The sequence below is a fragment of the Grus americana genome, chromosome 10, assembly GCF_028858705.1.
Source record: "Grus americana isolate bGruAme1 chromosome 10, bGruAme1.mat, whole genome shotgun sequence".
NCBI lineage: Eukaryota > Metazoa > Chordata > Aves > Gruiformes > Gruidae > Grus > Grus americana.
In genome coordinates, this window is record NC_072861.1 from 24,516,433 (window position 1) to 24,540,325 (window position 23,893).

The 23,893-nt window shown below is 43.2% G+C and overlaps 1 protein-coding gene across 12 annotated transcripts in view; it reads left to right on the forward strand.

The window, feature by feature from the left end:
• Positions 1-368: 368 nt before the first annotated feature.
• TP53BP1 (tumor protein p53 binding protein 1) overlaps positions 369-23,893 on the forward strand; it is a 37,373-nt gene continuing 13,848 nt past the window's right edge. For 6 of the 12 annotated variants that reach the window (XR_008578612.1, XM_054836771.1, XM_054836772.1 and 3 more), the window contains exons 1-12: positions 5,841-6,128; positions 6,208-6,277; positions 6,348-6,435; positions 6,699-6,766; positions 7,420-7,578; positions 8,066-8,147; positions 9,040-9,185; positions 10,437-10,557; positions 10,888-10,979; positions 12,248-12,450; positions 13,496-14,744; positions 23,473-23,592. Coding sequence is in view for 11 of the 12 variants with exons in the window: in XM_054836771.1 (XP_054692746.1) it covers positions 5,955-6,128; positions 6,208-6,277; positions 6,348-6,435; positions 6,699-6,766; positions 7,420-7,578; positions 8,066-8,147; positions 9,040-9,185; positions 10,437-10,557; positions 10,888-10,979; positions 12,248-12,450; positions 13,496-14,744; positions 23,473-23,592 (2,572 nt within the window). In the remaining variant the exon portion in view is untranslated. Of the gene's footprint in view, positions 523-5,675; positions 5,788-5,840; positions 6,129-6,207; positions 6,278-6,347; positions 6,436-6,698; positions 6,767-7,419; positions 7,579-8,065; positions 8,148-9,039; positions 9,186-10,436; positions 10,558-10,887; positions 10,980-12,247; positions 12,451-13,495; positions 14,745-23,472; positions 23,593-23,893 lie in introns of those variants that run through there. The other 6 variants (XM_054836775.1, XM_054836776.1, XM_054836781.1 and 3 more) reach the window with 5 other exon arrangements.

The window sequence follows — 23,893 nt, forward strand, 5'->3', positions numbered from 1 at the left end:
GATAGTGAAGTAGGCTCCAGTGCCATGTCAGGGTGGGGGCCAGCAGCATTGCTGAGGCTCGTGGGAGAGGGGCGCTGCCTGTCCTGCCACGATGCCAAGCGGTGCCCTGCGCCAGCAGTGCCAGCCCCCGCTGGCAGTACCCCGCCCGTCCCACGCGTTGGGGTACAGCTCGCCACGGGTCAGCATGTGGGCCGGGCCCCCGCACCAAGGGGGCGTCGGGGTGGGCCTCCGTCCCCGGGGGATCCGGGGCCGGCCGGGCCTCCGCCCGCCTCCGCGCTCGGGCACCCCCCGCAGCTCTGCCCGGCTCCCCCTTCGCCTCGGAGCCGCCGCTGCCCCCGGGCCCCGGAAGGGGCGCGGTAGCGCTGGAGCCCCAGGCGCGGCGCGGACAGCGGGCGGAGTCCGGCCCGTTGCCGCCCGCCTGATGTCAGCGGGGCGGGCCCGGCCGGGGGCGGCGGTGTGGCTCGAGCGCCTCTGCCTCCGCCCGAAGCGGCGGTACTGGCCCTGCTCGCCGGCTCAGACCAGGTAAAGCGGGCCGGGGCGGCGCCGCGGCCTCCCGCTGCCCGCGGCCGCTTTGTCCGTTGTGCTCCGCCCGGCGGAGACCGACCCGGGAAGCGGCCGGGGCAGCTCCCTCTGGCCCGCAGGGCGGGCGGGGCAGGCGGGAGCCGCGGGGCACACCCACGGCAGGACCTTGGGGACGCTGAGGCGCCGCGGGGCCCGGCCAACCCCTCGGCCCGGCCTCGCCGCTGCGGGCGGGGGCGCCGCGCGGGTCCTGTCCGGGGAGCTCCGGCGGCGGTTCGGGCGGCGGAGGCGGCAGCGGCTCGGGAGGCGCGCTGCGCAGCGGCCGCCTCACCGGTGGGGCGGAGCGGGGCCGCGGCCGCACGTCGCGGGGCAGGAGCACGGCCCGGTCACAGCGCGGACGCGACGCGCTCTGCTCGGGGCACCCCTGCGAGGCGGGCCGCAGGCGGCCGGCCAGGCTGCCGGGGGTGGCTGAGGTGTTCACATGTCCCGAGCATGAGGGCTTGCTGGCTCGCTGTAAGCAGCAAAGTTTGGGGGGCGCAAGTGCGGGTGGCTGCGATTGCCCTGCCGCTGGCTCAGGTCAGCTGTAAGCACAGGCAAGGACAGCTGTTTCCCGGTCACTCCAGACACTTTCGGTTTATAAAGCACATCGGCCCCTTGTACCTTTAGTCAGTAGCGTGCCAGGCTACTTGCCACTGGACTCACAGACCCCGAGAATGGTAAATACTGCGCAGTGTTTATTCCCAAATTAGAAGAGCAGAGGATAATGCATACGGAAATTGTCCAGGTAGTTTTTAGATGTGTCTCCCGTGAAAATAATAATTGCAATAATACAGTACAATTGTTAAACCTAGATTTTCAAAGATAAGCAGCATCCTTATTCCTTTAGTAAGTTTAGCTTTCTTGTTAGGTATCTTAGTTTAGGTATCTAATTTCCACCTGAAATCAGGATCTGGAATTTCGTGCTTTTCATGTGAATACTATCCTGTTTTGAAGATGGGGCCTGGGGCTGCACTGAGACACAGAGAAATGGATTCACAGTGGAAGAAATGAGAATGGGTACTAGGAGTCCTGTTTCTCGGTTTCCCGTCCTAATTAGTAGACTTGCATTGGAAAGTATTCAGAACAAAATAAACTATAGCTTCAACTGTCCATTGCAAATTCTGTAAGATACAAGAAATTCAGAAAAAAAATACTGCAAATAGGAAAAATCAGACAGCCTTCATACCTCGTTCATTGAAAGCCTGGTGCTGGACATGTTTTGTTTTGAAGGGAGAGGAAGCAAAAATTAATTTTGCTCTTTTATCCTCTTTCTTAGATAAAGGCGGCCACACCCTATTTGTAATTTATGATAGGTCTCAGAAAAAAGGCAGTCTGCAAATTGAGGGGGGATATTTAGATCAGAGATTTGTATATTATGAAGAAAGCAGGCTGCTTTTTTTCATAGCATAAAAAGATGGAAAAAATGAGATTACCAATGTAACACAAAAAATGGCAGTCAGCTTTAAAACTCAGATGCAGATTTGGCATTTACTAATTTGACTGCCTGGACTGAGCTCTCAGTTTTGTTCATGCAAGAGTATTGAATTGCAGAAAAATAAGACTGGAAGAGAATCCTGGAGATGATCTAGTCCAGCTTTCTGTTTCAGACCAAGATCAACTATATCTGTTTGTTACTACTTTAAAAAAATGTTTTAAATCTTAGAGATTGCATAATCTTCAGAGCTTCATTAGCCTTACTTTTTAAACATTTTTGCTTATTTCTGTTTTGTCTTACTTTAATTTAAACCTATTTGCAGTTCATGTAAACAAATTCACAGCTGTCCTCTAAACTGTGAATATGAAAATCAAATTATTTGCCATCAACTTTTTTCTATTTGAAGACTGTTATGATAACCAATTCCTTTGCCATCTTCTCACTAGACGTAGCGCTTAGCTTAGGCCTTGCCAGTGTGGAGTACAAGAATTATATCACGCATCTAGCATATATGCATACTATACATAAGCATAATCCTTGCTGTTTGCATCTTTTTCGGTGGCAGCAGCGTGACACTGACTCATGAGTTTGTCAGGCACTATGACCCCCGATTGCCTTATTTTACAGCAATGCCATGTAGCTTAGCAGCCCTGTCCTGAATTTGTGCAGTCAATTCTTTCCTTTTGTAGAATATTGTTCTTACCTGCATTGTACTTTGTCCATTTTTGAGACAATTTTTAAAATTTTTTCTTCTTCAGTCCTTCTCAGTTTCAGATTCCTTGTAGGTTTAATAAGTGTACTCCTTATTTTGTGACCAAGGTGATTAAAGAAAACAGTGAACAGAATAGGAATAGCGCATTGATGTTTGGACCCTCACTCATACATACTTGTTTTGGCATAGAACTAATGATGATTACTTTCCAGGGATGGATATTGAACAGGTTTTTTATTTATCTTACAAAAATTTCATCACAGCTACGTCTCCCTTGTTTGCTTACAAGAACCCCATATAGACACTGCTGAAGGTCTTAACTATAGTAAGGTTGTTATTCTGCCACTTCTGTCCATAAGGCCTGTTGCTCTGACATGGGAAGAAATCAGATCAAAGTTATGTGCCTTGTCTTTACGGATCTATGTTGGCTGCTAATTCCTCTCCTTATCTTCTAGATACAAACTGGTAATTTGGTTGGTGATTTGTTTTCAAGGATTTGAAGGGAATATTGAGAAAGAGTGACCGGCACATTTGCCAGTTCTAGTCTTCAGATACCTCATGAGTTTTGAAAGGTAACTGTTAACAGTTCTAAGACAACATTTTTTGGGGGAGTCATCTAGACTCAACAGTTTCTAAAACATCTGGCTTAGATAAGCACTCTAACCTGTTTCAGCCTTGTTTCAAGACTGAAATCTTGCCCTTTGTCATTGTTGTTTAACTGAGCTAGATCCCATTTTCTGTTAACCTCTTTAGAGAAGAAGAGTAAATGCTTCTGCCTTCTTGACATTAGCCACCCAGTAGTGTTCCTTCAGAACAGCAGATCAACAATTCTTATGGTTGTTGTTTTCTTACTAGTATGTCTATCGATAATTTTCTCATTGCTATTGATTATCTCTGGCCTTTTTAATTTTTGTCTTTGTATGCCTCTGCCATTGTTTTATACTGATCCTTTAAGAAAGCTGATACAGTTCTGATTTCCTTGTTTCCTTTCCTCTGTTTTCTTGTCATACCTGAGTCAAATCACCTTCTCCTATTACATTTCTTATCCTTTCTTTGCATTAAGATAGTTTGCACTTGTGCCTTTAGTAAAGAAACTGCTGTCTCTTCGTAACTCTTCTTGTGCTGCAAGATCTTACTTGGCAGGTGTTTATTGACGTCTGCTCCTCAAAATCCATTCTTTGTTTTTCTGCTCTCTTATTTTCTTCCCAAATATACATTCTGCGTGGCCAATGTCTGCATGTACTTCTCGTGTTGTTATAAACACAGTAATTTTCTTTTCCCCCCCGCAGTTTGTAGTTAGCTGTGTCTATTGTAGAAACACCTTCAGATGAAAATCTGAAGTTTCAAGAAGGACTTGGCTTAGGTAAGCTTTTAAAGTGCACTGATAAAGAGCATATATTCCCCAGGAGAAGCTAATAAGAGGTGCTGGCAGGATACAAGTGTGAAAGAAGATGAGATGAGGAAGGATATAGTTGTTTAATGTTTTGTCGATAAGAAAAGGAGCTTATTCTAAAGGAGAAGACAGTAGCGAGCTTGGAAACCCGCTAGTAAGTCCAGCAAGAATCAGTAGTGGAATACCATAAACTTGCTTAAAAAAATGAGAACTTGTGCTATCCTTGTGTTTATAAGACAGCTTTACTTTCTATTTTACCAAAAAGAAAAAAAAAGAGGAATTTTATATTTTATTTTGAGAGTAGGCATAAAGGCAGACCATCTGAAATGCTTTCATTCTGATGGAAGCAGAATTCTATTTGAAGGGAATTGAACAAACTGCAAGAGCCCATTCTAAAACTTCTGAGACACTTGAGGATCATAGACTGCCAGCTGTCCCATCAGGATCCCAGTCTCCTTTTCAGTTCCCTGGGATAAAATATTTTGTGAACATGAAATCTGGCTTCTCTAGATGGCTAACAAAAGCCTATGAACAACGTCATCTTTCAAAAGAAAGATTTAGTAATCACAGGCCTGGTGGTGTTCTTTGGCATTGTGGCAAATTTCAGACAATATCTGAAGTTGTATGTATTTTTGAAACTAGTATACCAGAAGAACTTTTCAATAATACAGCTTAATGTGTGCTAAAGCAGCATCTTCCGGGAGCTGAACAATCAACCATTAAAGCATCCTTCCTGCATAGGAACTGTAAATATTTATAGCCTGTTTAATGTTCTTAACATGCATGTGCAAAATTGTATTTCACATTACACACAGAAGTTGTTAACACAAACTCATATTTACAGTGTTTTACTGTGTACAACCTTGTGTCTATAACTTTGCATAATAACAGTTTCTGCCAGGCCAGGTATTGGTTTTTTCAGTCTTCTCTAGTTTTGGTTCTACAAGAGGTTTTTAAATAAAATATATAGAGTTCTCATCTATGAAATAGAGAGAGGTGCAGAAGTAAAAAAGAGAGCTTGCAAAGGCGGATTTAAATTAGTCTATTCACCCTAACTAGTTTTTAGGCAAAAAGTTTAATGCTGACAGACAACAACGCTGTCACAACTTGTGCCTGAGGCTTCTTCAGTAACTGCCGTTTATTAATATAAGCACGGGGAAATCAGTCAGATTTCACTTTCCTGTGAAACCCAACAATTTATGTACACGATTGTGGTTGCCCGCGATAAGCACTATTCCGTGCCGGAGCCGGGGATGTTTTGTACGTTCCCCGAAAGGGGTCGGTAGGGCGCCGCGCTGAAGCCCCTTGGCCCGAACCTCCTCAGCCCGCGTTCCGCGCCAGTCGGGAAGTCGCTGTATTCGCCCTGGAGCGGCCGCGGCGGCACGACCGAGGCCCCCGGCGCGGGCTGGGCCGGAGGGCAGGGGGCTGTTTTCTGTCTCCCTGGCTCCTCACGGAGGGGCCGAGTGGGCGTTTCCCTTCGCTGAAGGAGACGTGAGGCGGGGCAGCTCCAAATCCACCGCCGTTACCGCTCCGTGGGCGGCACTGCCGGTGCAGAGCCCGGTCTCATCTCCTGCGCCCCGCCCCCTCCCCCGGCGGCGAGGCTGCCGCCAGCCCCGACCCCTCTCGACTCCCGGGCCGCTCTGCGAACCGCGAGACCCGCCAGGCGGCGCCTGGGCCGGCGTCTCCCTGGTAACGGCGCCGGCGGCGCGGGGCGGGGGGGTCGCGCGTCGCCAATCGGCGCGCTGCAAGATGGCGGCCGCGGGAAGTGTGGCGCGGGGTGGCGGCCCGGCGGGCGGGCGGGCGGCGTAGGGCCGTGGCTGGGCTCCCCAGGCGTCCCGCTCCCCGCGGCGCGCTGCATGGAGCGCGGCGGCAGCCAGCTGGACCCTGGCTTCTCGCAGCAGGACACGCCCCGTCTGATCGTGGAGGACTCGCAGCCCGAGAGCGCGGGAGCGGAGGAGGACGCGGAGCAGGCCTGTCTCAGCGTGCTGGCCCGCCGGCTGCCGGCCCGGCGGAGCCCGAGCCCCGTTCTGGTGAGAGCCCGGCGCGGGGGCGGGGCGGGGCGGCCCGGCCCTGTCCTGCCCTGACGCGGCCTGTACGTCTGTCTTGCAGGAGATCGTCTGCTGTCCTGCCGGCAGCCGCGCACCCGCGGGCGGCGGGGCGGCCCGAGAGCGATCCGCAGGTAAGAGCTGGGCGCGGGGCTGCGGCGTGCCCGGGGGGCCGCAGCCGCGCTAACGGCGCTGTGCTTGCAGAGCCGATGGAGAGCCCTGCCCGCTCGGACGCCGCCGGTTCGCAGGACCGCGTTGCTGAGGAGGTGCCACCGCCCGGCGGAGAGAGCAGGTGCGTGGGCCGGGCTGGGCCGCGGAGGCCGCCATTCCCTGGCACGGCGCGCCGGCTCTCGGCCGCCTCCTGGGCTTCTCTCGCCTTGTAAAACCGCCGTGGCGCGCGGAGGACAGGCTGCGCCAGGGTGCGGGGTTCGGAGGGCTCGGGAGCGCCTGGTCAGGGGCTGCAGCCGCGAAGCTACCCTTCGGAACATAAGTAGGCTGTCAGAAGGCAGGCCGCAAGAAACCCCAAAGCGATGTGTATAAGTCTTTCTGTTGCAGTGCCCTTGGAAAGGCTGGAGAAAGAAGTGAAGGTGATGTTGAGGACTGTACTACGCCGTGCGTGGAAGGTAACTTCTCCGTTTCAGGTCTCTTCTTGGGGCTGTGAATCTGATCAACCACCTGTGTAGTTCTTAAGTTCAGCTGCCTCACTTGTCTCACATGGGGTGGTTGTGCTGGTAGTAATGGGTCAGAAATTGATGTCTTTTTCTGGAAGTTGATCTGTATGCTTTGGTGCTTGAAAAAGAAATGGTGATTTCATATCCTTGTTAACAAGGATCTTGGGAGACAGGAGAAGTGATGGAGGCATAGGTGCATTGTTACCATTAGGAGATGGAGCCTTTTTATGGCAGAGTAAAGAACTCCTGGCATAATGGTTGTGATCATCAAAGGACTTTCAGGCACAGGCTATGTATTACCAGGATTGTTTTCTCATCACAGAATCCAAATCTTCTGCAGTACCTAATGGTGTTACATAAGAACTTGCTGATTAACACTGGTTTTGGAATTAATGGTGACTGTCCCTATTCTGTTACCACATTTTTAATTAGTACGGCTGAGATCAGAGTCTGTTAGTTTATTCAGAGTTTCAGCAGTAGCCTAAATACTTTTGTTAGAGGGTATATCTTTTGCTCTTATAAAGTGATAGATGGCTCTTTGATTTTTTTCTTTTTTCTTTTTTTTTTAATTTAAATATGTATTATTTATGGATGTTTGGCGTTAGATACGGGCATGTCACAGCTGCATTTTGGAGCTCTAGAGCTCTCACAGAGTCAGGATTTTGAGAGTGACTTCGTGCCCAGCGAAGGAGATGCTAGGCATCAGTTTCACCCTGGAGCTGCTGTCCCTTCTTCCAGACTTGTGAAGAACGATACTGAAGATGGTATGTGAAAATTATTTTAGATGTTCTTTTGTTGCTTTGTCAATTATCTCTAGTTTCTTTTAATTTATAGACGTTATGTTTCTTTGACAGGAACTACAGTATTAGTAGTTTTCAGAAATGAATTCACAGCTAGTTGGTAGTTGAAAAGAATTTTGCCTTCTCTTTGGGCAACCTTTTGCTAACCTGTGGGCTAGTTTATTTGTTTTCTTGTAGCTGTGCAAGTGCTGTCATTGATTCTTGCACCTCTCTTTCCTAATTTGTTTCCAGAATATTCAGACAATCTGATATTGAATTCCCTCCCTGGTAAAAAAACTCATCTTGTCCTTTTTTGTTATTGTTGCTGTCATTGATAGTTCAAGATTATTTTTTTCATATAAAGCTTGTCTTGATATTTGTGTAACTTACAGAACTACACATTCTTCTCTTTGTATATTAATATAGGTGACCCAAGTAACAAATATATATATTTTTTTTTTCCTCTTGCTAGAACTGCGTGAGGATAGCACGGAAAACGTCTCCAGCACAGAAGCACATACTGCTTTGGAATGCCAGCCAGAGGAGTCTGAAAGGTAAACCAGTCCGTGTTCTTGTAGGTCTCTTGCTGACATTCTGGAAGTGGATTTGTGTCTTTTTTACTGGATTTTTAGACGTAGGAGGGTTCAGGCTTCTAGGCAAAAGAGAAAAGTGAAGGGAAAGATGAAGTACTGATGAGACCATTTTGCGGCAGTGCTGACTAAGGAGTGCTTTCACCATTCCTAGCTGAGAAAAGAGGTGGTGTCAAACTCTTGCGCACAAAGATATCAATAGATTTATTTTTAAGGGAGAGTGCACTGGATAATGAAACATACTAATAATTTTCTTAAAAGTTAAACAACTGGAATATATTAAAAGTAATAATTCAGTTTAAGGCACAGAAGTTATTTCAAAATGACTTAATCACTGCAGCATGGGCTTTAGCCTCACAGAAGAAATCTAGAGCCTAAGTGGTGTCCATTCCAGGATGCTTTTGAGTATTTGCTATTGTAAGATTTATAGTTTAAATTATTTTTAAATGTGAAACTTCAGTTTGTTGAAAACTGTTTATATATCTTTTATTCCTGATACAAGATGAGCTAAATACTATTCTATTGTCATAGTCTGCCACAAAATAATATTAAAAAAGAGGTGAAACAAAATTCCTAGAATCCACATTGAATAGAAGTCAGTAGAACAATCTGCATTCCCTTTAAGCATTACTTAAATTGGTAGAAAACTTACAAAACAATCCTGAAAATGTATTTTGTGAAGGCTGAACATGTTAATTTGTCAGGAGAGAGAGGTCGGTCTTCCTTCTACTCCTCCCCCCCATGGTATACACAAATGAATACCTTTCATCTGTGCTGATAAATTTTCTTTACAGTCTTGCAGTATTACTTCATACTATAAATTTCTCAGGTCAGTGACTGCATCTTGCTTTTCCAGAACTCTGCACAAAGCAGAAGAGCATACCAGGAAACAAATGCCTGTCTGTGACTCCACTAAAACTGAGAAATCCCTTGATTCTGGTCACGAGGAGTCAGATATCTTGTCAACTCAGGAAGAGATGTTTCCTGAGGATAATGCAACAGGTAACAATAGACAAGCAGAGCCAAAACATCCATCCCAGAGATCATCATAATCATCATTCCTACTTGATCTTTTTAGGCATGTAATGTTTTAGGGTACAGAGTGCTGTGAGTCTTTTTTCGTGTAATTTCTGCTAAAACTGAGAATGCTTTGGAAATGAAAGGCCACCATCTCTTTTACTATACTATGGAGCAACGGCTAAATGTCACTTCTTGTTAGAACAGTTACACTGCCTTGTTAAATACATTTAATTTCCTTTTTTTTCTGTGCCCCTTGAAGAACAAAATTAAAAACAAACAAATTTTTACCCTCTTCTGAAACTGGCAATAATAACGCTTACCCTTTGTAGTGACACAGAATCTAAAGTGTGGATCAGTAATGTAGGCAGATATTGTACACCTTCTTATGCTGGGTGATTTTGGCAAAACATTCCACCTTACTCTGCTGTTTGGGATAGGACAGAATTCCTGCAATCAAAACTTCATACCACAATTTTGGTCAGTCTTATTTGTCATCTAGGTTAATGTTCCTTCTCTGTAAGAGAACAGATTACATAAAATAGGATCAGGAGAGAGGTCATCACTGTATGTCTTGCTAGGAGGATGTGTATGTCTGGTTTTGGTATCCACAACTGAAAGGGTAATAAAGAAATTGAAAGGTTCTTAACAATCTTAATAGTGAAAGGCCTAGAAAATGAGGTTTTGAAAGGCAACTTTGTCACAGTTTATAAAGCATGAGCTAAATGAAGTCTCACCGTGCGCTTTTTATTTAGTTTTAATTTGTGTACGACTGTGTCTATACCAGTATGATCTTGTGCATGAATGTTCTGTATCCAGAAGGTTCAAAACAACCTCCTACTCACACTGAGTCAGTGGTCAATGCACGGTGTCTTTTCTTATAAGAATGTTGCCTGCATTTGCATTCTAGTGCTGGATCAAGTGTGCTGATATTGGAGCCATTGGGGATTATTTTTTTAAAATTCCCAAGTAGGATTATTTCTACAGTCTGGCCTAATAAAAATCTATTGTATGGGTACAAACTTAGATTTTTCACCTTAACTATATTATGTTCACATTTCACATACTGAACTTTCACTTGCAGTCCGTCTTCAACTTTGTGTGAAAATCAGCTTGTCCTTGTCTACTTGAGAAGTAACTGTACCGTAGTGTGAATATCATTCCTCAGAATTTTCTGATCAGCTTGGTTATTGTCAGATTTCTAATCTTATTTCCTTTTGTTCAAAACTGCTGCAGGGAGTGGCTGTCCAATAACCAGGGTGGAAGAGAGAAGTTCGCTGGCATGCACCCCTGCGCGCAGTCTGCAACTCCTGCAGCTTTCTGGACAGGGATCCCTTGTACAGGAGAATCATCCCACGTAAGCAAAAAAACCCCCAAACTATTGCAATAGCTTAATTGCAATAGTGCATTTCTACCACTCTCGTCTGTATTCAAGGACTTGTGCTTTATTTTAAGCAATCGATATTTTAATTTTGCACTATGAGAGGAGCATGGCTTTATCTTGTGATGAAATTGACTAATGATGCCTATGTGGTCAATGGCTTTTTCTCAAGTCTCTTGCTAGTGAACACCTGACACTCTCCAAGACTCATATTGTGACAAGCTGGAGCTACGCTTGAGGAGAAGTTAATGCATTTTCTAGTGATGTATGGTCATCTTTTCCATGTTCCCTTTTCTTGGTCTGCAGTGTCTCTTCAGGCTTAGTTATTCCTCCTCCTGTTGCCTTTGGATCCAATGCTCTTGTCCCTAGCAGTCCTACTGAACTGGAGCAAGCAAAAGGTAAGATTTTCTGCATACTGGTCAGTGGTGGTGTTTCTGTGCTCTGTGGTTTAGCCTGCGCATGCAGCCTTTTCAAAACCTGCTAAAATTACGTTTAAAGAGTAAAGCAGGATTGAGAACACTGAAGGAGGTAGATGAAGGTGGATCTGTATTTGTGACTAAGACAGCTGATGTGCTGTTGATATTTCCTGCATAGCTATCATGATAAAATTAGTATGGTCGGCTAGCTCCCCTTCACTTGAAAGATGGAAAATACTTTGTGTGGGATACAGATTGCTGCTTGCGATTGTCCCCCTTTCTTAGGGACAAGCCATTCGTGCTACAGGCAGATATCTGTATTAAGTGTGTACTGTTAGGGCAGTAGAAAGGGCAGAGGACCGCATCGTAACAGTTATTTTACCTTAACTTGCATGACTTGCACAATATTTTAAAAAGCTTTGGTATGTTGTGTGTGTGTATTCTAGAAGGATTCTTCTATATGGTGGGGTAATGGGTTTAAACTAAAAGAGGGTAGATTTATATTAGATGTTAGGAAGAAATTCTTTACTGTGAGGGTGGTGAGGCACTGGAACAGGTTGCCCAGAGAGGTTGTGGGTGCCCCTGGCTCCCTGGCAGCGTTCAAGGCGAGGTTGGATGGGGCTTTGGGCAGCCTGGGCTGGTGGAGGGTGTCCCTGCCCATGGCAGGGGGGTTGGAACTGGATGGGCTTCAAGGTTCCTTCCAGCCCAAACCATTCTATGATTCTATTATACCTTGGTTCTTAAACATTTTATCTAAGCACCTGTTCACTGTCAGGGATAAGATACTCATCCACACAGACTTTTAGTATGATCCAAAATCACCATTCCTTTTTGTGAGATTCTTGTCACAGAATGTGAAATACTTTTAGAACAGATATTTTGTTAGCCGGGGTCTGAATTTGGTTGCAATTTATAAAGATAGAAAAAGGAAAAAAAAAACCTCCAAGAAATACTTTTTATAAATTTCAGATACTTTTTTCTAATTGTAGAAGTTCTAGACCTGTAGCAAAATAGCTTTATGAATTCTGAACAAAACGCTTTCTCCCCCCCTTAAATTTAAGAATATGGATGGTTTTTTCATGTCTTCCCCCTCCCCTCCCCCCAATAATTTACCTGGAGATTTTAGATTCACCCATTAAAGTATGAGAAAGTAGCATACGCCAATGAAGACAAGTCTTTTAACAGAATGTTGGAAACTAGGCACAACACAAGAATTTGCTAGTAATGTATTTTCTGCTCTTTCAAACCAGATGAACAGATGGATTTATCTATCCCTGCAGAAGGAAGAGAGCTGATGCAGAAGCAGAGAGGAGATACGCTAGTGGAGATGGCCATCCCATGTATCCCACCAGGACCTCTTGTCCTGCCACAGGCTTCAACTCCAGTGTCCCAGAATGCCCCAACCTTCTTTCCTGGATCTTTACCCATACCATCACAACCAGAGTTCTCTCATGTAAGGGTTCATGTAGATATCTTTGCTGGGGTTTTTATATGGCTGTTGCAGAAGATGTGTGTTTGAGTCAGCCTCTGTGCTTCTGTTTTGAGCTTCCCTACTAAGCTGGTTCTCATGAGCTTCCGTGTTCCCACCAGTCACAGTTATATGTTGATCATACTATGTGGCAGTTTATCCTGCAGAAAAAATGCACAACAGCTTAAGAGGGCATAGTGAGTTACTGAACATAAATTTGTTGTCTTTTAATCTATGCTAGAAACTTTTTTTGTGGTGTTTTTGGGTTGTTTTTTTTTTCTTTTTTTCTTTTTCTCTTTGAAGGGTTGCTGCTTTGTGATGCTGAACTGGTCATCATGCATCTCAAACTGTGCCATAAATTAGACTTTTATCAGGATAGACCTTAACATCATTTGTCATGGAGAAAGTGCAGCTGTTTTGTAATAAAGCATTTGTATTCTCTTACAAGGCTAGAATTCAATTACTGCATTTTTCAAGTTGCTTATTATCTGTTTTTTCCTTTGGGCTTTTTGATTCTGGAAGTTATTACTGTTCAAATGGATTTAACAGGCGGTTGGTGGCTTTATAGCTTAATATTACAAATTTCATCAATTTAAGGCAGAAAATGAAGGTTGTACTAGAGACTTCAGTAGTTGAAGCAGGGCTTCTCCTTAGCTGAAAGTGGCTTTCATGCTAATGTAATAGATTCCTCAAGAGAATCTTTCCAGAACCCTAGAAAAATAGCTACTAGTTTGCCATACTTGACCATACTTGACCTGTACTTCATGATTTGGTACTGTGAGAGGTGTACCAAGGATTGTGTCTGACTTTACTTTCTAGTATCTCTGTGACAATGGGTGGTGATAATTTTTCTCAGCAAGAACAGGGCAATTATGACTCTCATAAATGTGGGGATTTTTTTTGTTTTTTAATCGGTAGTTTTGCACCGAGCTTGCTCTGCTCCATAATCCAGTGTAATGTTCTAGGAAAAACAAATAAACAGTCCTACTCGGGATGCCCTGATGCTCCATGTCCCACTTTTTCATTTTAGGATATCTTTGTTCCAACTCAGAGCCCAGAGAAGCAGCACGAAGGAGAAGCAAAAGCTGCTGCTTTAACCCACTTACATTTACCAGGAGATCTCTCTGGACCCACAGATGCTTTATCAAAGATGTCTACAGGTGACTCTACGTCACAGCCTTCTGAGTCCTGTAAGCTGATGCTTTCCACAAGTGAATGTAGCCAACCCACAAATACAGAGGTCAGTTCAAGCTCTCTGAACGTGGGCCAAGATAGTGAAACTACTCAGGTAGAGACGATTTCTGAATGCAAGGCCTCAGACTTGAGACTCTGTTCTGTGGAGAATGACAACATAAAACTGAGGCTGGATGCAGGTGATCAAGCCCTCTCTGAAAACTGTGAAAAAACAAAAAAGGAGGAGTTACAGACTGCAGGAAAACCTGTAATGCAGTTAGTTAGTGTGGATATAGCAGCAGATGGGTCATTAGCCCCTACAGGTCATCGGGAGATCAAATGTATTTCTGGAAGTCAGTCTGCTGCAGATCAGTCTGGTTTGCCTGAGGTTTTGTCGTATACTCAGGGTAGAGAAGCGCAATCTGAGGATTATCCATTGGAAGAGACTTCTGAACCTGAGGCTGTTCCTGAGACTCAATGTGAAGAACAAGAAGAAAAACTGCAAATAAAAGAGAAGCAAATAAATGAAGATGGGTCTCTTGTTAATATAATGCTTTCTCAGAGGTTTATTCTTGAAAGCGAAGTACAGCGTCATGAGGATAGGGAAGTGGAATTTGCTGATGGTTCTTGTAAAAATAGCAAAAATTTGTCTAATCAGGCCCAAGAATCAGAAAAGATTGGACCAGAAAGTTGGAAAAAAGAAACTTCAAAAGATTGTACTTCTGACACTGGAGAGGTGAAGAACATGGATAAACTGTCCTTTAAGGCTGCTTTGGAAAACATGCCAAAGCTCAATAAAGTTTTATCTAAGCCTTCTGTAGGGGAGTTACTGGAACAGCACAAGAATTTGTTTCCTAAGTTAAAGAGTGATGTTCCATCGGAAGTGGAGTTGTGTGCCAAAAAACATCCAGGTTGTTCAGAATTAGGACAGATAATGCTAATAAGGAATCAGCCACCACTTAGAGAGGTTGACGTGGTGGTGACTCAGCAGGAGAATCAGGTGCCAACGAATACGGAGGATATTGTTACGACAGTGGATCTGGACCAAGAAGAGCAGATGCAGCCACAGGAAAAGGCAACTGCTAAATCCCCAAGTCCTTCCAGTGGTAAGTGAATTTAGGTTAGTAGTTCACAAGTGTATATTTTGGATGATGTCAAGGACAGCTGTGTACAATCCTCAGTGTTTTCAGGGAGCACTGGTCTTGGATGTGCATTGAACAGTGTCTCAAGAGGAGCACTACAAGTTACTCTGTTATGTGCATAACATGCCTTTACTTTTTCTTCCCCTTTGTCACACTACTGCGGGCAAGAACGATAAGGTAATTCTTGTTCCTAACACTCTTGTGCAGTATTTTCTGGCAGAAACGCAAAGCAGCTTGGACTACTGAGAATACTGTGACCTTGGCTGTAACTTCCCCACCCCAAGCAACAACAGTAGTGTCCTTGAAAGGAAAAGGATATGTCGTAGTCTGCACTTTCCCTCTTGTAGGTCTCCTTACTTTTTTTCCCTTTTTGGCTTTTTTCATCCTCAGAAGAGAATTTTCTCTGTGGGGGTGTATAGAGCAACTTTGAGATAGAAACTAATACAGCAAATTTATCTTGAGATTATTTTAAAGTAGAATGGCTTTTCACTTGCACATAAGCTGTGGCTTTGCAGGTGTTGTCATGATGCGTTGAAATCCATTTAACATGCTGTTGTGTAGTTATACAAGAAATGTCGGATGCTGAATTTTGTGGAGCTTTTGCCTCTTAGTTGGCCTCATTTTAAACATAGAGTTCTGTACTCCTCATGAGGAAGTAATAGAAAACAAAGTTTTACTAGAGCTTTCTCTTGTATGCATTTTTGAGATCTAAGTAATCTTTCATTAAACTGCAGGATCAGGGAATGAGAGAGTTTACCTTGTCTTATGATGATGGTAGGTGACTTCCAGCCTCCTGAAGTTGGTGATTATGAAAGTTGAGGGTCTGAAAACATCAGTTGTCAATAGGTGATGGTTGTCTTTACATCTCCTGAACAGACCAGTACTTTAGTAGAGATTTATTTAACTCTTTTTGCTTGGTAGTTAATGCTCTGTGAGTTATCAAAGTCCTTCAGTTAGAGTACGATAGAAGATCAATCTGATAGCCTTCTGTGATGGCATGCCTGGCTGGGTGGACGAGGGGAGAGCAGTGGATGTTGCCTACCTCGACTTCAGCAAGGCTTTTGACACCGTCTCTCATAACATCCTCATAGGTAAGCTTAGGAAGTGTGGCTTAGATGAGTGGACAGTGAGGTGGATTGAGAACCGGCTGAATGGCAGGGCCCAGAGCGTTGTGATAAGCGGCGCAGAGTCTAGTTGGAGGCCTGTAGGTAGCGGTGTGCCCCAGGGGTGAGTACTGGGTCCGGTCTTGTTGAACATGCTCATCAGTGACCTGGATGAGGGGACAGAGCGTACCCTCAGCAAGTTTGCTGACGGTACAAAACTGGGAGGAGTGGCTGATACACCAGAAGGCTGCGCTGCCACTCAGGGAGGCCTGGACAGGCTAGACAGTTGGGTGGGGAGGAACCTAATGAAGTTCAACAAAGGGCCCTGCACCTAGGGAGGAATAACCGCATGCACCAGTACAGGTTAGGGGTTGATCTGCTGGAAAGCAGTGCTGCAGAGAAGGACCCGGGAGCCCTGGTGGACAACCAGCTCTCCATGAGCCAGCAACGTGCCCTCGTGGTCAAGGTGGCCAATGGTATCCTGGGGTGCGTTAAGAAGAATGTGGCCAGCAGGTTGAGGGAGGTTATCCTCCCCCTCTCCTCTGTCCTAGTGCCACACCCCCCACATCTGGAGTACTGTGTCCAGTTCTGGGCTCCCCAGTTCAAGAAAGACAGGGAACTACTGGAGAGAGTCCAGCGAAGAGCTACGAGGATGTTTAGGGGACTGGAGCATCTCTCATGAAGAAAGGCTGAGAGAACTGGGTCTGTTTAGCCTGGAGAAGAGAAGATTGAGAGGGGACCTGATCAATACTTATAAATAAAGGGCGAGTGTCAAGAGGATGGGGCCAGACTCTTTTCAGTGGTGCCCAGTGACAGGACAAGGGGCAACGGGCACAAACTGGAACACAGAAAGTTCCATCTCAATATGAGGAAAAACATCTTTGCTCTGCGGGTGACCGAGCACTGGAACAGGCTGCCCAGAGAGGTTGTGGAGTCTCCTCCTCTGGAGATACTCAAAACCCGCCTGGATGCAATCCAGTGCAGCCTCCTCTGGGTGAACCTGCTTTAGCAGGGGGGTTGGACTAGATGATCTCCAGAGGGCCCTTCCAACCCCCACCATTCTGTGATTCTGTGTTCAATAGAATTGTGCAGTGCTATTGGAGTTAAAAGAGATGTCTAGCAGGGAAGATGTTTGTGGACCATCTGATAGATTCAGATTGACCAATCTGTGATTTTGATTTGTGGAACCTATAAAGCTGTGGGCTAGATAGAATTTCTCTTGCCACTCAAAGGTCATGGTATTGTAGCCCTATAGTCTGTTCTGCAGAGCTTTGTTCAACTGGTAATGTTTTCTAGTTTTTCCATTTGAGAAATTAGTGTAAGATATACTGCTTAAAAAACATTTCCTAACACTCAGCCTTCTTTTTCCCTTTATGTACTCAGTGGATAACCAGTCTCAATAATTTTCTATTCTTTGTCAGCGAGGGATATCTCTCTTATTTTCTCTGCCAATTTATGTTTGGGGTTTTTTGAGAGATGTATGCTTCTTCAAAACTTCTCTCATCAGTCTCATGAGTCCAATATTTTTTTGTTACTGTTTTCTGAACTACTAGTTTAACTTTTCCAGTTACGAACTGATCCTCACTGCTGTTATGGCAGCTTTGGCTGTTTCTTCCTGAAAGCCTTTTGAGCTTGTTTTTACATGGTTCCCTCCCCTTTTCTTCAGTTCTTGTGACCTTGAACCGTGCTGACTTCTGGAACATGTGATCCTGTTTGGAAAGGTCAAAATGGCAGATTTCAAAAAGGAGCAAGATGAAGAGCTTTCTTCTTTATGTCTGAACAGAAGTAGGTGAGATGACTTTGAAGTGCTAGATGGAGACGGATGAAAAGGATTGAGTGTAATACTTATGTCTGTTTTTAATACCAAATTTGCTGACACATTTGAGAAAGATAACCATTTAATGCTATGACTGGTGAGAAAGAACTCGAGATGCTAAAAATAGGATGAAGGTAGTATCTTATGTTGTAAGATAAGAACAACAGGTAAATATTGATACCTGTAGAAGTTAGATTACAATGAGGGGTGTAAAAGAGATTTGAGTGCTTATACAGGTTATCAGTTTTGGAGAGATTTCTAGCAAAAGGTAATAGCAGTTTTCAAGCTAGACTTTGCTATAAGTATCTGTTGACCTATTTTAAAATAAAGGTCAAATTATTTTCAAGGAGTATGGATCCTTGTGGCTGCAGATTTTTTACCTCATTGACATCTGAAAACAACTTCTGCAGTGGTTATTTTATTTTGAGCTAAGTATATGTTTAGTCATGTAAAAATTCCCATGCTTTAGGGGTTCTGATATAGTCTTTTTTTAGATTTAAAAACTCCACTATCCCAATAACATAGTCATATGAATTAAACACTGCTTAATATACCAGCTATCATAACAATTTAATTGATGTAACTTTTGTACCCATTCTTCTGAATGCATTAGGACCAGTCAGATGTTTGGGAGCTTTTTTGGTTTTCCATTCCTTTAACATGCCATAACTAGTGACTATCACTTTCTTTCAGAATGTTATAGCAAACTGCTTCATTGTTGAGCATGAAAGTAGAGTATTTCGGTTGGCCAGAAATGCAATGACTTTTTTAATTTAGCGCATTCTCTGACAGTAATCTTTGTTGGCTTAGGGAACTGGTGCTAAGCAAGTAACATGCTGGAGGCAATTCGGTGAGTGGTTTTGTCAATCAAGATGGTAGAGTCGTCAATTTCAGATTTAAGGTCTGAATTTGTGGTATTTAGATGTGTCTTAGCAACATCTTATCCAAAGTTTGGAGGCTGCCTCGCTAATGATATTTAGGGAAAGTTTTGAATATTGTTTATAAGTGGTACAAATTTCAAATTAGGGGGGAAAAAAAGCTTCAGTGACAGATTTTGGAGACTGCACACAAAATCTGAATCACCAAGGTTTGAGATACTCTGTGGACAAAGACAACCAGATTCTTTGTTAGTGTTAGAGCATTTAATGGTTTGTTGTTGTTGGGGTGGGGATTTTTCAGTCTTTCCCATTCAGTGGCTTGCAATAGGTCATTGTGCCTTTGTGATAACTCTGAATTAAAGACTGAAAATCATGGTCTCTGTGAATTGGGATACTACAGCAGTTAAAAGAACAGTTACACTGCATCAATCTAGCTTGGTATGCAAGTTCCCCCAGTATTGAATAGCAGATGCATACGGATGAATATAAGGGCAAAAATGCAGTGGGGAGATACTTCTGAAGAAGTTTCTCCATCATCAAGAAAAGTGTGGTTTAGGAACGTGCTGCGTCTGAAGTGATGTCTTTGTTTTCTGATATCTTCAATAGGTGTTTTTTCTCTCCCACCATGGCATTTCCATGTGTGTTTTTTTGAACATCTGTAAACTTTTAGGCTTCAAAGCTTCCTTCAGTAGGAAGTTTGACAGCTTAAATTATATACTGGGTAAAAAAAAAACTCTGTTTCACCAGTTTCATTTGATGCCCCCTAATTCTGAAAACTTTGAAGTCTGAGAACTTAAATTTTATGTAGAAACTTCACATGGCAAGAATGGAGGAAATTGATATTAGTATCAGAAAATCTATTTCCCTTCTATTAATCCTATTAGGGAAGTGCAAAGATTGCAGGAGCTCAACATGAAGTTGAATGGTGATGTTTTAGATACAGTATTCTTAATTTCCTTTAAGAAGAAAGAAGAAAAAAGCTTTGTTATATAGAAAATAATGCTTCGAGGGGATCTGGTCAAAATACTGGTCAGGAACTTCAAAGGTGTTCCGATCCCATTGCATTTTGTGATCTCCAATTAACTTTTCTGTGAACAGGTCCGGGGCATTTAGTATGCTGGGACAATTTGGCATAGTCAAGTGAATAGTACTGGTTTTTGAACTTAAGAATAGTATAGATTTTATTAAATAATACGTTTGGCAGTACGCTGCTGAAATGATGATAAAATAAAGATGAGTGGCTGTAGTTGCATAACGAGGTTGAATGTTACATTCCACTTCAGTATAGCCTTTCACAGAGCTCACAATCCAAAACTTCCTTTTTAAGAGACCATGAACAAAATTGCATTTAACCTGAGGTGACATTTCCCTTGTTACATTGTACTTGAAATGTTTTTTCTTAGATAAATCTAAATGAAACTTAAACACATCACAGTTGGCTGGATTTACTAGCGAAAGAGAACAATAAGCCACTGTTTGGAGAAAATTAACTTGGAAATTAATGCTGGTGGTTGTGTTTTGCGCATTTGTATTACACTAAAGGGCTGATTGGTATCAGCAGAGAGTTCAGGCTTTTCAGATGGTTCTGCCTGCTGTCTTCAGACTCATGAAGCATGGCGGAAAAGTACGTAGAGTGATGTTTGCTCTTTCACCATCACTCAGTCCTTAAGGCATGAAGAGTTTTAGAGCATCCCTCTTCTCTTAAAGCAGCTTTGTTCTCATAATAGTTATTTCCAACAGGAGTCTAATCCCTTATCAACATTAGGAAGCATACATCAGTAAGCACAAACTTTGGGTGAGGACTAGAAGGATCTTGGAGAAGTGTCAAAGAAGCAGTAGAAACTGGATGGTGCGATTTGGGGGGTGTCTTTTTGGTTTTGAATTTGCCTTGAATAAGATATTAAGTGTTTAGTTACTTTACTAAAAAATGCTCAGAAGCTAGAACATGATTGAATATAGAGATACAGGAAAGATATTTACTCATTGAAGTCTGTTTCTAGGACTCTATGGAGTTTATAGAAGTTGTGGTTCTGTAAAATCTTTTTTTGTAGATGGTACAATTTTGTACATACAAAAACTTACTCAGAAAGTTATCTCTTTACTGGTAATATAAAATAAAGAAGAAACAGATAAACAGTTAACATAGTCATAAAGTTTAAGCACACCACATTAAATAAAAAAAAAAGTTAATATTTTTATTAAAATAATGAAGACTTGTGTTGTCAAGCTCTTAAAACTTTTTAACATTGCCTCAGGCCTGTCTAGAGTGTTGATTCTTAATCTGGAAGACTTTGGAAGTAAAGTTGTTATTTTCTAATGAGGTCCTTTGATATATCACAGCTAGATAGGAATTACCAATGGAGGAAAATGTATGTAATCAAGCTTTTGTCCTGTCTATTAAATAGTTGTGCTAATGATTTAAGAATAGAGCTAAGAAAGGGCTTTTTAAATAAGAAAAAGTTCTTACATAGAAGGCATGGGGTTCCTTGGGGTGGTGGTTTTGGGGTTTTTCCTTCCCTTCTATATGCATAGAAAACAGACTGGCCATCCACTACTACTAGCCTTCTCTGTAGATCTTCATGTGGCTGACAGCCACAGTACATGCGCCGCAGCTCTTGTAGAGGTGATGAGTAGGAGAGAAGAACTAGAGCAGAGGGAGCTGTGCTTGAACTGCTTGAGAGCTGCAGGCTGGCCATCCATGTAGTAGTAGTGTGCGAGAAGCATCACAATATGCAGAAAAAGTGGTGGGACGTCTCTTTTCATGTAGAAGAGAAGAGGATGATAGCTCTGCTTCACTTAGTTTGACACAGAGTTGGGAGATTCCTTCGTCCCCTTCCATTATGAGGGTGCAGTTTTGTGCTACGCAGGTAGTTGCCGTCGGCACTGTGCTAGAAACATCCAACTCTCCCTGTGAAAGTGTTACCCAAGCAAATGAGTTTGTAGAGAGAATTAAGCTTTATAACCATTGTTACAACAGTTGATGCAGTTATGTGAAAGCAATTAAGCTTTCAGGCATACACATATTTTGCAGGTCTTGTGAGTGTGAAAGCTTGTTTATTTTCTCTGATGGTGTCTGTTGGTTTAGTAACTAGGTTATCTCTTATTAAAGTGCAGGCTGATCAGTTCATAAATTCTTTTGATCATTTGTTATTAGCCTGCCAAATGTGGATTTGTAGGCTAGAAGGGATTGTGGTAGCTAAATCGATCAAAATTCAGTGGAGTTTCTAAAGGCTTCCGTTTTTAAATAAAACACTTTTTAAATGGAGATCTGCTATAGGTCATGATATGACAGGCATTCATAAGCTGCTTGTGAGGAATGGTAGTTTCAATATGTGGTGTACCCACAAAATGTGAGTACCATTGCACTATGAAATACCTGCCCACTGCAAAAATACAGGTTGATTTCAAGGATCTTGCAGTTGCTGAACTGTATCTTTAAAACTTGTGACAGCAGAGCAAGTGATGGTTTTCAAAGTTTTCAGATGGACAGTAGATAGCTTTTCGCTGTTCGGGATTTTTTCTGTGAGGGGATTATGTCTTTGTCATGTATTTATGGCTTCATTTGCCACAAGGTAGTTGTGTAAATTGTATGTCAGCATATTGTGTAACTGAAGAATGAAGCACTGCATCTGGCTATAACTAAAAGTTGTATCTGAATATCTAGTGCTAGCTCTTGAATTTAAGTACCTTGAATTTGTATTCTCATGACCTTAACTAACAATTTTCCAATACTGTTTAGTTTTGGGGTTTTTTTTAATACATGCTTCTTAAAATTCACGAGATATGTAAATTGCACTTTTCAAGTAGTATCTTGAATGAAATCCAAAGAAGAAACACAGTTTTAGAAAAAGGAAGGATGGTGACAAAGATGATGAAAACCTATTTTGACCTCAGTGTGGGGAAGAAATGGCTGTTCTGTTAGTTTTGTTAAATAGTTCTATGCAATTTGGGAAGAATGCGGCCTGCAAATTACTGCTATATGATGTTGAAGGTTTGCAAATAAATGGCATGGGGTGAGGCAGAAGGAGGGAGCATTATGCTAGGTTTTTAATGTATTTTATCTCTTAAATCCTGCAAGATCTGCACATGGTTAATCCACCAAGGCGTGGTTTCCCTGATGGGATAGGCTACCTCAGCCCATAGACCCTGCGTACCCCTGGGTGTTGTTGGGACAGCAAGGGGGGCTGGAACTAGATGATCTTTAAGGTCCAACCCAAACCATTCTATGGTTCTATGAGGTATTGGATAGGATAGGAGGATGAGGCCAACTCCTGGTGGCAGCCTGCAGCTGGTTATGAAACTGCAGTACCTGTTATTTCTCTTAAAGCTTACTTTCCAGGCAAGTTTCTGCTGTCATCATCTAACCCTTAATTGACTGCTACTAATTGTTTGGGCTTATATGTGGCTATCTGAAGTGTATCTGCTGACCTTTGATCTAAGGCTGTTTGATGATAAAGCATCATTCTGTGTAAGTTTCAGGTTATTAATTCAGGCAACACATAGCTCTGCCAATTCACTTCTGTGCTAACCTTCATTTCTGTTTCTGGCTTCATCTCCCTTTTCTGTGGAAAATCCTGAGCATTTCTGAAGCAAAGCTGCATTCTGTAAAAGTCCTGTTCATGTCAGGATATTTACTCTCACTTTTACCTAGCACCTGGGGACAGCTGCATCAAGTTGACCAGATTTTCACAGAGAGAGATTTTCCACACAAAATGTAAGGAAGGTCAGTTAGAGCAGCTGTCCTGAAACCAGTAACTCTTCAGGTGGGTTTTAGTACAGGACAGCACCAGCGTTATGCTTCTCCCCATTTCCACAGCACAGTGAATCTATGTATTTGGTATTTGAACCAAAGTGTTCCCCTGAAATTAGTAATCCTGGTGCTCTCTGTCTCTTAGGAACCCCGTTTCATTTTACTTTGCCAAAGGAGGGTGACGTCATTCAGCCCTTGACCAGCATAACGCCACCTCTTATTGGCCAGCTTAAAATGGGACCCAGAAGACACAGCACACCAATTGGTGAGTTTGACCTGAGTGGCTCTGTTCTGCAGTGAAAGCCTGTTTGGAAGCTTTTGATGCAGGATCTGATGGGATAGCTCAAACCTACCTTGGCAAAAAGCATTGCTGTTCTATGGGGACAGCTCATCTCTTCTTCACACTTTCCTTGTTATGTTCTCTAGTGAAGGTGTTTGCTCCCTGAGTATGGGGTGATATGGAACATGTCTTCCTTGCACTTGTTGCGTTCCTGCATACAACTCCATTAAAGAATGCAATAAAGAATACCCCTCTGAGTAGTGAAAAAGCTTAGACTAAAAGAAGA